The sequence below is a fragment of the Apiospora marii genome, assembly GCF_038362585.1.
Source record: "Apiospora marii strain CBS 49790 chromosome Unknown utg000011l_segment0_segment0, whole genome shotgun sequence".
NCBI classification, from domain to species: domain Eukaryota; kingdom Fungi; phylum Ascomycota; class Sordariomycetes; order Amphisphaeriales; family Apiosporaceae; genus Apiospora; species Apiospora marii.
In genome coordinates this window covers 965,352-977,910 of record NW_027117382.1, presented here as the reverse complement: position 1 = coordinate 977,910, position 12,559 = coordinate 965,352, and the positions used below count along the sequence as shown (strand labels likewise).

General features: G+C 53.1%; 3 protein-coding genes across 3 annotated transcripts; 1 reads left to right on the top strand and 2 right to left on the bottom strand.

Moving 5' to 3' along the window:
• Positions 1 to 663: 663 nt before the first annotated feature.
• Positions 664 to 1,830, bottom strand: PG985_013373 (glutathione S-transferase; the record flags this gene model as incomplete). Its single annotated transcript, XM_066833139.1, has 7 exons — positions 664 to 872; positions 984 to 1,151; positions 1,217 to 1,236; positions 1,297 to 1,334; positions 1,401 to 1,571; positions 1,642 to 1,677; positions 1,735 to 1,830. 7 exons carry the CDS (start codon positions 1,828 to 1,830, stop codon positions 664 to 666), a joined length of 738 nt encoding a protein of 245 aa, XP_066677879.1.
• Positions 1,831 to 2,459: 629 nt separating this feature from the next.
• PG985_013372 (uncharacterized protein) lies at positions 2,460 to 3,993 on the bottom strand (the record flags this gene model as incomplete). Its single annotated transcript, XM_066833138.1, has 5 exons — positions 2,460 to 2,642; positions 2,726 to 2,860; positions 2,911 to 3,136; positions 3,227 to 3,564; positions 3,727 to 3,993. The coding sequence occupies 5 exons, from the start codon at positions 3,991 to 3,993 to the stop codon at positions 2,460 to 2,462; spliced, it is 1,149 nt and encodes a 382-aa protein (XP_066677878.1).
• Positions 3,994 to 6,722: 2,729 nt separating this feature from the next.
• On the top strand, positions 6,723 to 12,501 carry PG985_013371 (uncharacterized protein; the record flags this gene model as incomplete). Its single annotated transcript, XM_066833137.1, has 3 exons — positions 6,723 to 9,165; positions 9,482 to 9,858; positions 9,916 to 12,501. The coding sequence occupies 3 exons, from the start codon at positions 6,723 to 6,725 to the stop codon at positions 12,499 to 12,501; spliced, it is 5,406 nt and encodes a 1,801-aa protein (XP_066677877.1).
• Between the last annotated feature and the right edge of the window lie 58 nt (positions 12,502 to 12,559).

Here is a 12,559-nt window from a genome sequence, read left to right as displayed (position 1 = left end):
TGAAGTGGGTGGAATCGGGTGTTGTTGAAGGGTCAAGAATGCGAACAATGGTGGTTGCGAGGAAACGGAAACGGAAACCTCAGAAGCGCAGGGCCATGACGAAAATGCAAGGCGCGTTTTCCCCCTTGTTTGGCTTGGCAGATCGGACAATGGAGAACCAATGATTCGGGCGATTTGATTGGCGATGCCCGCTAGCTTCACTTCTAGCACCTCTCTCATGCTTCTGTCATGACCCACAGTAGCTGCTCGGAGCTCCTCGAGCTTGAGCTGTCAGCTTAGCTGTCTTTGTGGCAATTGTTTCCACATCTCCAGGGCAAACGTACTAAAAATCGGGCATGTTTCTACCAAATGCTTCACATATCGATATGAATTACTCCGTAGCAGCCCCCAGAAGAATTCTGTCAACGGATGATGTTGTTGCATTTGTACGGCCTGCCATGTCTACGTGATGTTAAGGTACCTAGTTACTGGCGGCAAGTGCGTATTGTCGTGCTTCCATAGAGCCTCAGGTGGTCTGGGTTGGACGTTTGACAGAGAGCGAGTCAATAAGATACCACATGCACTGCATATTGATGTATGTAGGTAGCTCTGTCAAGAATCAAACTCCAACTTCCACCAGCCAGATGGCCCTATTTCACTGCAGCAACCACCAGCCACGAGCTTCTACTTTGAATCCTCCTTCATCGATGCTTGAATCCATTGACTGGCACTCTCAAACGTCTTCTTCATCTCCCCGTCCGACAACTTATCAAACTCCAAAGCTTTGTGAGGACTAGGGACGTTGCGGCCCTTTTCTACAGCTGGCCGGGCCAGCAACTTATCCCGCCACTCTTTGAGGGCAGGAAACTCGGCGATGTTGACTCCGGACCCGGCTTCAGTAAACAACAAATTAGTCGGGCTAGGCACTCAAACTCATTTCCAAACTCAAATAGACAACACGTTATTCGAGTTAAAAGGGGGGCATAAACTATAATAGGACTCACCAGCGGCGGCCACCCAACCCCAGCATGAGATGTCAGCAACGGTGCATCGGTCTCCGACCAGATAGCCAGAGCGCGATTTCTGCAGTTGCGTCTCCATCACGCCGTACAGACGACGAGTCTCGTTCCTGTACCGGTCGATGCCATATTGGATCTTCTCAGGTGCGTACCCTAGCCGTTTGGTCAGCAGGGAGGTTCGCTTCTCGCATCGCACAAAACTGGAAGGGAGTATCTACTGTTGAAGTGGGCGAGTTGGCTGTGCGTGTGTGGTCATTTAGCATTGATACTATAGTCGCTCGAGGGGGCGCCTACTTACCCTTGCATAGGTCCGAGGCCTCCCATCTGCCAGAACAGCTAGTTGATATTGTTAATATGACCAGAACGAGGATAGCAAGGCCATAGGTGACACCATATACGTACCCAGTTGTTGACCTCCCAATGTTCTCGCGAACCATATGGGTACGAGACCCTGTGGTCTTTGTCATATCGGTCAACGAGGTACTGCATGATTGATCCGCTCTCGAACAACTTGACGGTCTGGCCATCTTCAAGCGTGTCCGTCAAAGCAGGGATCCGTCCATTGGGGTTGATCTCGAGAAACCATGGTTCATATTTACCTCGCGTCAGCACAGGCGGTTGTTGACCAAGGCCGCACGCATACCTTCTGGGTGTTCTTGGTGATCTCGACGGCAGTAGTCTTCCATAATCATCAGCTTGGGTCACGCTGGTGGTCAACGAGGGCTTTCTTGCGCACCTGATACTTCAGACCGAGTTCCTCGAGCAGAATCGATATTTTGATGCCGTTCGGCGTCTGCGTCGTGTAGAGATGGATATCGGTACGCTGCGCCATAGCTGCTAGAACAAGTTTAACACCACTCTTGACGCTTGGCCAACTCAAGATCCTAGTACCGGGAATATGTCCCATACGGTCTTGCTGCTGTCGTTATATGCCCACAGCAAGAGGGGTATGCTAGCAAACCCCCGGCATTGATTACAAATGCAGAATGGCCTGGCTTGGGACTATGATGATAAATCAATGGAGAGCACCGATGGAACACACGACAAAGGGCACTCAGTTGCAACGTGGACTGTTCATTGCGTAATAAGGACGGCGCATGTAATGGGACTGATTCAATCACCTGTTGAGGCGAAGCAAATCCCGGACTTCTGCTACCGTCCTGCCAACTATGTGTCTGAATGTACCCCATTTTTGTACACAGGTTGCGCATCCCGAGATCATTCGGGGTTGCTCCCTCGCTGCTGCGGCGAACAAAAGCAGCGCGAAGGATATAATAGTACACACAACCCAGAAACAAATGAACCTGACCGAAAGAAAGAGAAAGAAAAGAAACCGCAATGACAACGGCACGGCAACGTCCACCACCGCCTCAAAAAATGTCAACTCCTCCCGAATGAAGGGGTCGTGTTACGTGTCGACTGCCTTTTCCCATGCCAAGAATTGAATTGCTCAAGTGTCCTTTACTGGAAGCACAGGAGCTGTCGCAGGCCCGAGCCTCTGTTGGGCTCCGGCTGGCCGAGATCGTGGCGGGTGGCCTGCAGATGGCGGAGGCTCTCCTCAATGACGTGGGTGACGCCGTCACCAGTCTTGGCAGAGCATTCCAGATACTTGACAGCGCCCATGCCATTAGCGGCCATGGAACCCTAGAGTAGTAGGCAGTGTTAGGTTTCATGTCCATATTGTTGTGGTTGGATTGTAAGGTGGCCAACGGAACAGCAGTACTTACCTCGGTGGCTCCGATACGGGTGTCGAATGCCGGGAAAAGGGGGGCCCACAAGCCGGTGCCGATTCGGGTGTCCTTCTTGAGTCCTACCAAGAAGACGGGTGCGCCTCGGCAGTACTTGCGAACCTCGTACATCCACTGGTCACTTGAGTTAGTCATGTCGGGGTGTTTTGGTGTTGGTCACTTACTCTGCCTTGAGCGTGGGCGAACTTCTTGTCGCTGTTGACGCTGAAGCAGATGAAGACGGCATCCCAGGAAAGATAGGAAAGGCGGGCGAGTTGGTGCAGCTCGAGCTTGCCCGAGGTATCCCAGAGTTCCAAGTCGATGCCTTGGTCGTCCATCACGACGGGCTGCTCATACATCTCGTACTTGGTGGGGGTCCAGGTCTCGTTGAACATGTCACGGCAGAAACGACTGGGCGGTGACTTTGGTTAGCAAGAGCAATGTGATGCCAGAAAACGAAGGAAAGTTGCAGGAGCGAAGGAAAGATAACACAACACTTACAGGAGCATGCTCGACTTGCCACAGTTCTGGTCGCCCACAAAGCAGAATCGAAGACGAGGGCGGCTGGGCGCGAAGCTGACGGGGGTGGGAGTACCGGGCGGCGTTGCGCTACCCTGGATGGTCGAGCCATCCAGCTCGCTGCTGAGATCACGGAAGGGACTCATGCTGCAGTTGATGCCGTCCAAGATGCTGCCGGCGATATTCTTGGTGGATTGAAGGAAGCGATCGCGACGACGCTGCTTAACGGGGGGTTGGTGGTTGTGGATGGAGTGATGATGCTTGGCTTTCTTGTTGCGATGCTGGCCTCCGTCATGCCCAGCTTGTGTGTCGTTGGGTGACTTTTGTTGTGCACAAGGTCAGATTTGAACAGTAAGAACGAAGGTGGGGTAGATGGGTTGCGTCTGAATATTTTCTAAGATGAATCGTTGTGACGTTTGGGTGAGGAAGTCGTGGTGGTGTACGTCTGGTGGGATGTTTGATGAGCATGTGTAAGTACGTACCAAGCAACGCTTCTCTCTAAGCGCATCAGAAGTCTCGACGGGCTCCTCACGAGTGACCTCGGGGATATCAAAAACCCACTTCATAACATTGTTGTTTGATCGCCAGATGTTGGAGAGAGAGAAAGAGAAGTCCTTAGCAATGGGGGGATGATACTGGGGCTCCGGCTTGGGCGAGTTCGAGGCCTTGTTGGTGATACGAGCGTTTGGCGGGGGCGTGAAGCCAAGGTCCTCGGACAGTGTCGAGGAGAGGAAAGTGAACTCTGCCATGGCGAAGAGAAGAAATGAAGGTGAATGAGCGTGGTCTACAGGTGGCAAAAGAATATCAAATCAATGATCGTCAAGAAGGGTCAACAAGAAAGGGGAGAGCAGAGCTGCGATCACCACATGGTGAGAAGGAAGAGAAGCTGTCAAGGCCTGCATTCGAAAATGGATGCTCCAGCTCAGTGTGTACGGGTAGCTTGTTTTGAGGAGTGTTCTGGTGTTTTTGATTGCTCGCGATGCTCCGCCGCTGAAGGTTGCCCAAGCTGGTGGGTGTTCGGGTCGTCAACTCAGGGCCAGCAGCAAACCTGAGCAAGGACAGGTACATGCAAATAATTAATTTCTACATTCAATAGGTTGTTTGCCATGAGCTGCCCTCTTTACCTACCTAGCACCAAGGCATTTCAGGACATCGGGCTGTAAACAAGCTTAAAGAAAAAGATACAGAAAAATGCCCTTTTTGACATTTCGAACGCCAGCAAGCCCCTTGGTCCTCCTGCTGTGTCCTACATCGGTAACACAGATTTGTAGTGCATTCACAGCCCTGCTACATGCAACATGTTTTACGAAGTACGCAGGCTTATTGGGTTGTTACACAACTAATAGAAGCACTCTAAGTCCAGCCTTGAACAGATATTCATACTGCCCCTTCATTAAGCGGCCGGTTGAAAGGCTCATCATTGCTTCAACTGCAAGTGCACTCGATCCAACCTGAAAGACTCAAAGTTGGCAAGATTACACACTCTATTAACTCTTTGATGAGATAAAGAGAATCAACTGTGATGCCCCCTTCTCCCTGGCCGTCTTCCCGTTAGATCCCATGTGAGTGAGCATCTGTTAATTCATACCACTCATCATTCAACACATGACCTACTGCCTTTGCTTCAAGTCAACGAGTATGGAAACTCGCGCCCTAAACTGTCGACATATAGTACAATGTATCAAGTAGACGAAATGGATATCTTGTTGTGGCTACTGACAACACTTCAAACGCCTGATTTCCAGAATAAAGAAATATAATGATTGATCATGAAAGTCTTGTTTTGGTAGGGACTTGACTTGTTTGCTTTGCCTGCTCGTGCTGCTCGAGATGGAATCTCCGGCTAATTTGTTTACTATATCTAAGTTCAAATAGCTGGTAATGATCTTGACCGTGAAGAAAGCTTGACATGCGAATCATGACTGAAGGTAGTATGCAATGTTTCTATCTTTGTTTGAGGAGAGCGAGCGAACTTAGTAATGGTCTTGGGGTATAACAAGGGTAATAATCCGGCTAGCGGTTGATCCCTTGTACCTATAATAGTGGGTGTTAATGATGTCAGCCATGGGCCACGTCTTAAGACCCGGCGGATATGGCAACAGAATCAAGGCCAAAGGAAAATTAAAGGATACCCTGGGTAACATCGCGTTGAGGGACTGGACAGAAAACGTCCATCCCGCCGTGCATTGCTAATGCTTTCAGTCCTCATGATCCGATGGGCCGGAAGTTGAAGATGGGCTTTCATTTCCTGTTTTGTGTGTGGCTGCAGCTGCGAGCAAGACATTGTGCAAAACAATAGAAGCCACATTGGCAGGGGAAACCGCGGGAATGCGCTGCCCTGGTTGGAAGGTAAGCTGATCATATGCAAGCCATGCACGCGATTCTGATAACGCATCAGCTGGCCCTCCGTGTCAGCAGAACCTGACAGACGAAGAGGTATGATAGAACGAGCTACCGGGAGGCTTATTTTCCCATCGGAAATTTCCCATCAGGGTGCATCGGCATCTGGCCTGGAGAGCATTTGTCTAGGTGGTAGTACCTACGTGTAGTACCATTTGGTGCAACTCGCATGTGAGAGCACTCTCGTACTACTATGCAAATCGTGCCAGTCACCAGTGTTTTTACGTTGGTCCTCCCATTAGGCCGGGTTTGAAGCAAGGCCCAGGCCTGTCCGGTGCACTTGATAAACAAGGATGGCATGGCTATGCCAGGGTCCTCGGGCGGGCGATTGGGGGGGTTGGCTGACTGAGGGACCTGCTGATTTGCCGGTAATCCCTGGTGGCTCTTTTAAGCCCCGCTGCAGCTCACTCGAAGCTTGCGACAAACCAGGACCAGGACAGCTAGCCATGGATGACCCACCTGGGATTTGAATGTTTACGTTTCTGGTATCGAGGACAACCACAGCCCAATTCTGACGAAAACCATCCCGCCAACAAGGACAAGACCAGAGCGGGCTGACGAGTGAGAACCTCTCTACAGAGCACCGGCACTACCAACTGAAACTCGTCTGATATCAAGACACGAGGCTGCAACTTTCAGTGATCGATTGCTCAATCTCAATTCTTCTTCGTTTTCTCTCTCTCTTTCCCGCGTTACATTCCGATCTGGGGAGTGCGATCTCGGTTCCTTCCCAATGTACAAGCTTCGGGCAGCTCGGTCACCCCTGATCTCGATACTTGACGAACAGCAAACCCAGCTTACTGCGCATGTCAGCACTGCGTTAACCGCTCCAAATGACAGTATGCTACTTAGGTAGTCCAGACGAAGGTCAGTCCTGCACCGATCTCACCGATTGATTGACGTTGGGTTTGTCGTTCTGCTCGGGCCAGGCCAGGCAGGAATGGAACTCTTTCCACTAAATGCCCAATTTGATGGACCGACGCAGCGGCCACATGCAGATCGGCGAACCCTGCCCACCTTCTCACGCGCTCGTGGCAGAGCTTCAGGAATGCACGCCTAACACTCATCACAGTAGACAATGACGCTCGACGATGACAAAGATAAAGACAAGCCGGTAGACCCGACGACTCCCAATGTTCACTCGCACCGTCGCAAGGGGTCGGCGCCCGGCGGCGCTGGCACCACCCCCGCTGCCGGAGGGACTCGTCCGAGGTCTGCCACTACCAAACAACAGCCGACCTTGCTGACCGACTTCCTCCTGGGCCGCCCGTCGCCAGCACGAGTTGCGGCGGACAGAGAAGCAGCACGGCAGCGGAAGATGACACTGGAGCAGGTCAAGCAAGAAATGCGCGCCGAAGTGGTGCGTAAAGTACAAGCTCCAGGTGGTGTGCATGACCGGGTGAGGCTATGGCAGAAGAAGAACGCCGCCGCTGCGGAAAACGCCGATCCCCTGGCCGCACCCAGCGAGCCCAGTGATGTTGGCCTTCAGATTGATGAGCAAAGCGTGACGGAGGAGGACCGCATGAGAATCAAGAAGGGCGATAAGAGGAGGTCTGCTTCGAGGCCGCCAGTAGTGGTTGTGGAGCATAACAATGATGGCGATGAGACGGAAAAGGAAAACCATGGTGCCTCCAGTGCCGGCTGCCCGCCTAAGAAGCGAGTCGTCAGTGACACCAACTGGATGAAAAACAAAAAGAAGAGTCCTCCAAGGAAATCATCGCCAAAACGTAAACCGGACCTGGGCAAGGGGTCACCGCTCCCTAAGGACTTCTTGACTCGGTCGACCCCTAACCCTGCCATGAAGAATAAGATCAAGGCCTGGGCCGAAAAGGTCGAGATCCCAGATGAGCCACGCGTGAAGCGGTACAGTGTTTCGCGATCGGTGGGTAGCGGCGATGATGGTATAAGAGTGAGGTCTGTGGCCTCGGGGACGTCTGGTGGAGACAAAGACAGCGAGAGAACCGAGGACTCGGAGATCATTGTCGAACACAGAAAATCACGCAGGTCCAGGTCTGCACACGGCGACGGGATACGCGTAACTCCAGCGAAGAAGAAGGCAAGCGAGGATCCTGTCAAGAAGAAGACGAGCGTGGACGATGGCATCCGGATACGACCCCAGAGATCCAGGCATCCGGACGACGGCATCCGGGTGTATTCCAGCGAGAGAGGAACGTCCGAAGGTGCCAGTACAGTTCGCGCTCCTTCAAGCCACAGGTCACGGGGACATAGCACACGCGCGAGCAGCTCTCGCCGAGAGCCATCTTCAGAAAGAATCGAGGTCATTGAGGACCACGAATCCGAAGCCCCAAACACTCCCACCCGACGCAGCAGTGGCAACAAGTCCACCAAGTTGTCAGGCAAGTCAGCAGCCAGAAGTCAGGCAGATACCGGCACCACCATGACAGGCGAATATTCGGACGAGGACTCCTGGTCAAGCGGATCCGAAGAGTCGGGTGTAGACTCGGATGTACCCTCCAGCCTCCCGTCCAAACTAGCAGAGATCCCTGTGGGCTACTCTGCATTCAGTGAACTGAATTTGCCAGGGAGTGGGCCGCCGCCGCGGAGACCCAAGCCAGCAAAGAGGAACTCTAGCTTCAAGGGCGCTACTAACGTCCTCAAGCAAGCTCTTACCCAGGGTAAAAAGATAATCACGGAAAAGGTTGACCCGCCTCCAAAGCCGGCTGCCAACCAACCAAGAAGCATCGAATCATGGCTCAACAAGACTGTTGACCCGTTTGTCGAAGCTAATGCATCAGCTCCTGCGACAAGCTCAGTGCCCGAGACTAAACGGAACTCTGTTGAAAAGGAGCACACCAATGAGAGCAAGACGAGGCGTTCGGCTTCGGAATCGAAACACAAGCCAGTAGACAAATCAGTAGTCGAAACGGAATCGGAACTCACAGGGCTCACATCCAGCACTGCCGACGACACAAACACCACTCTCACCAGAGATACTGCAACTACTGCCACGGAAGAAGAGACAGTTCTATCGGAAGAGACAGCTTCCGTGGATGATGCGCCTTCGTCGATACCATCGTCGGCCGCGCTCAGACGAAGCCGAGCTACTAGGAGTCCTTCGTCTCCCATCAGGCCCGCCTCCAGGAAAGGTTTCAAAGACCTTTTCAAGGAGGCATTCCGTGGCGAATCTGCTGCACCTAAGCCGATACCCACAACCTACCCCAGCTGTTCCGAGGAGATCGAGATTGATGATCATAGTAGATATGACGATGAAAGTGGGCACCAACGCAGGCCGTCTGGCTCCCGCACAAATCTGTCATACCTCGACGACGAGTCCTCGTACCTCACTGGGTCCTCAAACGTTACTGGATCCTCGTACCTCACAGACTCAACCAGGTCGGCATCAACTGCTACGTACCCGAAACGTCGTCCTCCTCCCACCAAGGGCGTACACGAACTATCAACCATCTTATCTGGAGAGTCCGGAGGCACGTATGAGTCCGATGTATCCTCCATGCTGTCTGATTCGACAGCAACTCAAACAAACACTACTTTTACTAGAGGTAATGAATCAAACCTCTCTCGCCATAGAAGCAACAGGTCAGGCCTTAAGCGGCGCCTCACGAAACACTCCGACCTGGTCTCTGTTCTGTCTCTGCCGGACGAACGGCCCGGACCTGGAAGGAGCAGCAGCTTGAAATCAAGACGCAGCGTCCGTCGACCGACAAGTCGTCCCAACTCTGCGACTGTCGATGCGCTGCTACAGGAATTCGCACGTGACGAAGATCTCTATCTACGGGAACTGAAGACTCTCGTAGATGGAGTGATCCCTGTCCTTCCTGACACAAGTGGCTCAAGGCAATGATTATTCCCATGCAGACTTGTTTCCGTCTTCTCCTTCTGGCAAGGAGAAGCTGGACACCAGCGCCAAATCCGTGGTGCAAATGGGCATTGCGCTAGAAAAGCTCAAGAACAGCCACAAGAGATGCCCTATGCACGACGCGCATCGCCTTCCCCAATGGCTCGACTCTGTCTATACCATTTATGACCAGTACCTTGATGCATGGCGACTTGGTTTCCAGGACTTGATCGTGAACCTTGCACCCCGCTCCCCGGACGACGAGGACTCGCTCATCAACGCGCTGCCTCGTAATGAGCAAGGAGATGTACTTAATGAGGACGGAGAGCGTGTGGATGTAGCGCATCTCCTCAAGAAGCCCCTCATTCGTGTTAAGTACATCTCGAAGTTTATCAAGGTAAGTTGAAACCACATTTGTAGCTTAGTAGAGAGGAACGATGCTAATATGATCCAGGGTTACCGGCAATCGACCGGCACCGAAAACTATCAGGAGCACGAAAAGCTCTGGGAGAAACTGGAGGGTAAAGTACGCCGGAGGCACAAAGAAGAGAGTGCCAGAATTGTGGATGAGGATGCCATCAACACCGACGTGACCCGCGTGCGAGATCTGAGAACGTTGGAGGCTCTGGACGGCGTCCGAATCGATCGCTTTAGGCAAGTATACGCCAAAGATTCGTTCTCGTTGGATCTACGCCATACCAACGGTCAGAGACTTGACTGCCAGGTCGAGCTCATCTCCAGAGACAACCAACTATTCAAATCAGACCCAGGCGATCTTTTGATCAGGGAGACCGGCACCCGGGGCCGTACCTGGCTACTCTTTGCGCCGGTAATTGGCGGGAACTGCTCTGCGCGCAAGGGTGACGCCCCAGGTGAACTCGTTGTCATGATCAGAGGCAACAGAGATGCATGGCACCAAGTCATCACACTCACAACAGATAACGACGAGCAAGTGGAAGACTGGCTGGACCTCCTCGGCACGAACCCAGTGCCCCCTGCAGTCTTCAAGGCAGAATCAGCCGATTCCCAGTCACTCATGTTGGTACCTCAAGCTACAAAAGGGGACACGCCAGTTGGTGAAAAGAAGCAACGAAGGGTAGTATCGATGCAAGCACCACTCCGGTCTGATTCGAGCCCCGACGTACATGTAACCCCGCGACGCTGTCACTCTAGGACAGGTAGTGCTCCAACCACCCCTACCTTCCCATCTCCACGCAGCCCACCGCTAGAGAAGACGCCCACTCAAGAGTCATACTCTAGATCCCACCGTGCCTCGTCCACATCACCTAAGCCATATGAGGACCGACCTCACCGCGCCTCGTCCTCATCGCCCAAATCGCACGAGGAACGGTCCCACCCTCTGCGCGAGGATATGCGGCCCGAAGATCTCGTCATAGAAAAGTCATCCCCGAGCAGGTCCTCTCAGCGTGAGGAATGCCCGCCACCTCCGCCAGCTCATCGGACACCTTTGTCGCAAAAGACACCAGCACTGCCTCCTCCCGAGCCTGCATCAAACAAAGTCAAACGACGGGGTTCTTCTCCGCTGAAGCACGAATACCATCCATCGGATATTTCCTCGCAGGGCTCGACTTCCGCGTCGGAATCTGAGGAGGATGAGGATGACGACGAGTCAACTGACTACGAGTCCTCCGATGACGAATTGGAGGCTGCTGATATGCCGGACACGGCTCCCGCCATCAGTATCAGACCACACTATGAGCCGCTGGACGAGCAACAATATGAGTACGGGCCCCGAGACGAATTACCTAGTGACCCTGTGGGCTTAGAGAACCTACCAAGCCTCACGCCGTCTGTTTCGGCCTCTCACGCCGGACTAACCCAGTCCCAATTGGGGAACAAGACACCAACTTATGTCTACCAATCGACGGCGTCAATATCGTACTGGGACAACAGGAGAGGATGTTGGAAGGATTTGTGGCCTGACGTCTGCTCGATCATCACGACGCCTGGTCTCATTGAAGCGTACCCCATACGCGGTGACGGCCCGCCCCGGGAGGAAGAACGCCCCCTTATCGCGCTCGACCTTACTCCTATGGTCATGCTGCGAAACAGCACAGTTGTCGACCTGGAGATAAGGTCTCCGGTCCTCAGCTATGCTCGGCTCTATTCGAAGGTGATGAAGGTGGAATCGACGTTTTTCCGATTCCGCACCGCCTCCTACAACGACTGCGAGGCACTCTACATGTCCGTGCACAAAGCCCGAATGGACAATGCTAAGTACAAGGCCCTACAGGAAGAAGCACGTGTCAGAGCCTTTGGCCAGAACCAAGCACCAATGGCCAACGATGAGGATGATGGGTCATCTCGACGCCGCAGCTGGTTTGGTCGCAAGAACAGTTATCGCGCATCAACCCGTGCCCCAACCCAATCAGGGGGCAGCCCTTCTCTACACTCAAGCGTGTCTGCATCATCGTTCCTCAAGAGACTTATGGGGGCCGGCAACACGTCGTTCGACATCGGCATGTCATCTATTGACAAACAAAACAACCGCCTGAGTGCCGATCCAAGCCTGTACACATCATCATCGGGATCAGGCACCCCGCCTCGCTCACCATCAATCAGCGCTGCTCAGAGCGGGAGAACAAAGATGAGCCTTACAACCGATAACCTCAAAATCCGCCTGCACCTTATGGTGTCGGCCAGTAAATGGGAAGACCATGGCAACTGTACACTCGAGGTCACCCGACCCGACCAGGGAACCCGACAAAATCTCAAGAAATACCAGGGACTCGAGAAGCGCATCGTTGTCACGAGTATCCCGAAGAAATCAGCCAAGGACGAAACGCCTACCGTGCTTCTGGACGTGGTCCTAGGCAGCAGGTGCTTCAGTCGGCTTGGCAGCCGAGGAATCCTGCTGAACGTGTGGGAAGAAGTCCTCAACAAAAGGGGAGAGGCCGCTGTCGCGGACAAGGGCGGCACGAATATCGGCCAAGTCAACAAGTGGTGCTTCCAGTGTGCCAGCGTGACCGAAGCCGCTTGGATTTATGGGCTGGTGACACAGGAGGTTGTCATCACCTAAAAGCTCGCGTTGTCAAATGTTGGCAGTGGGAGTTGTGTGTGATAAGTGTGAAAAGGAG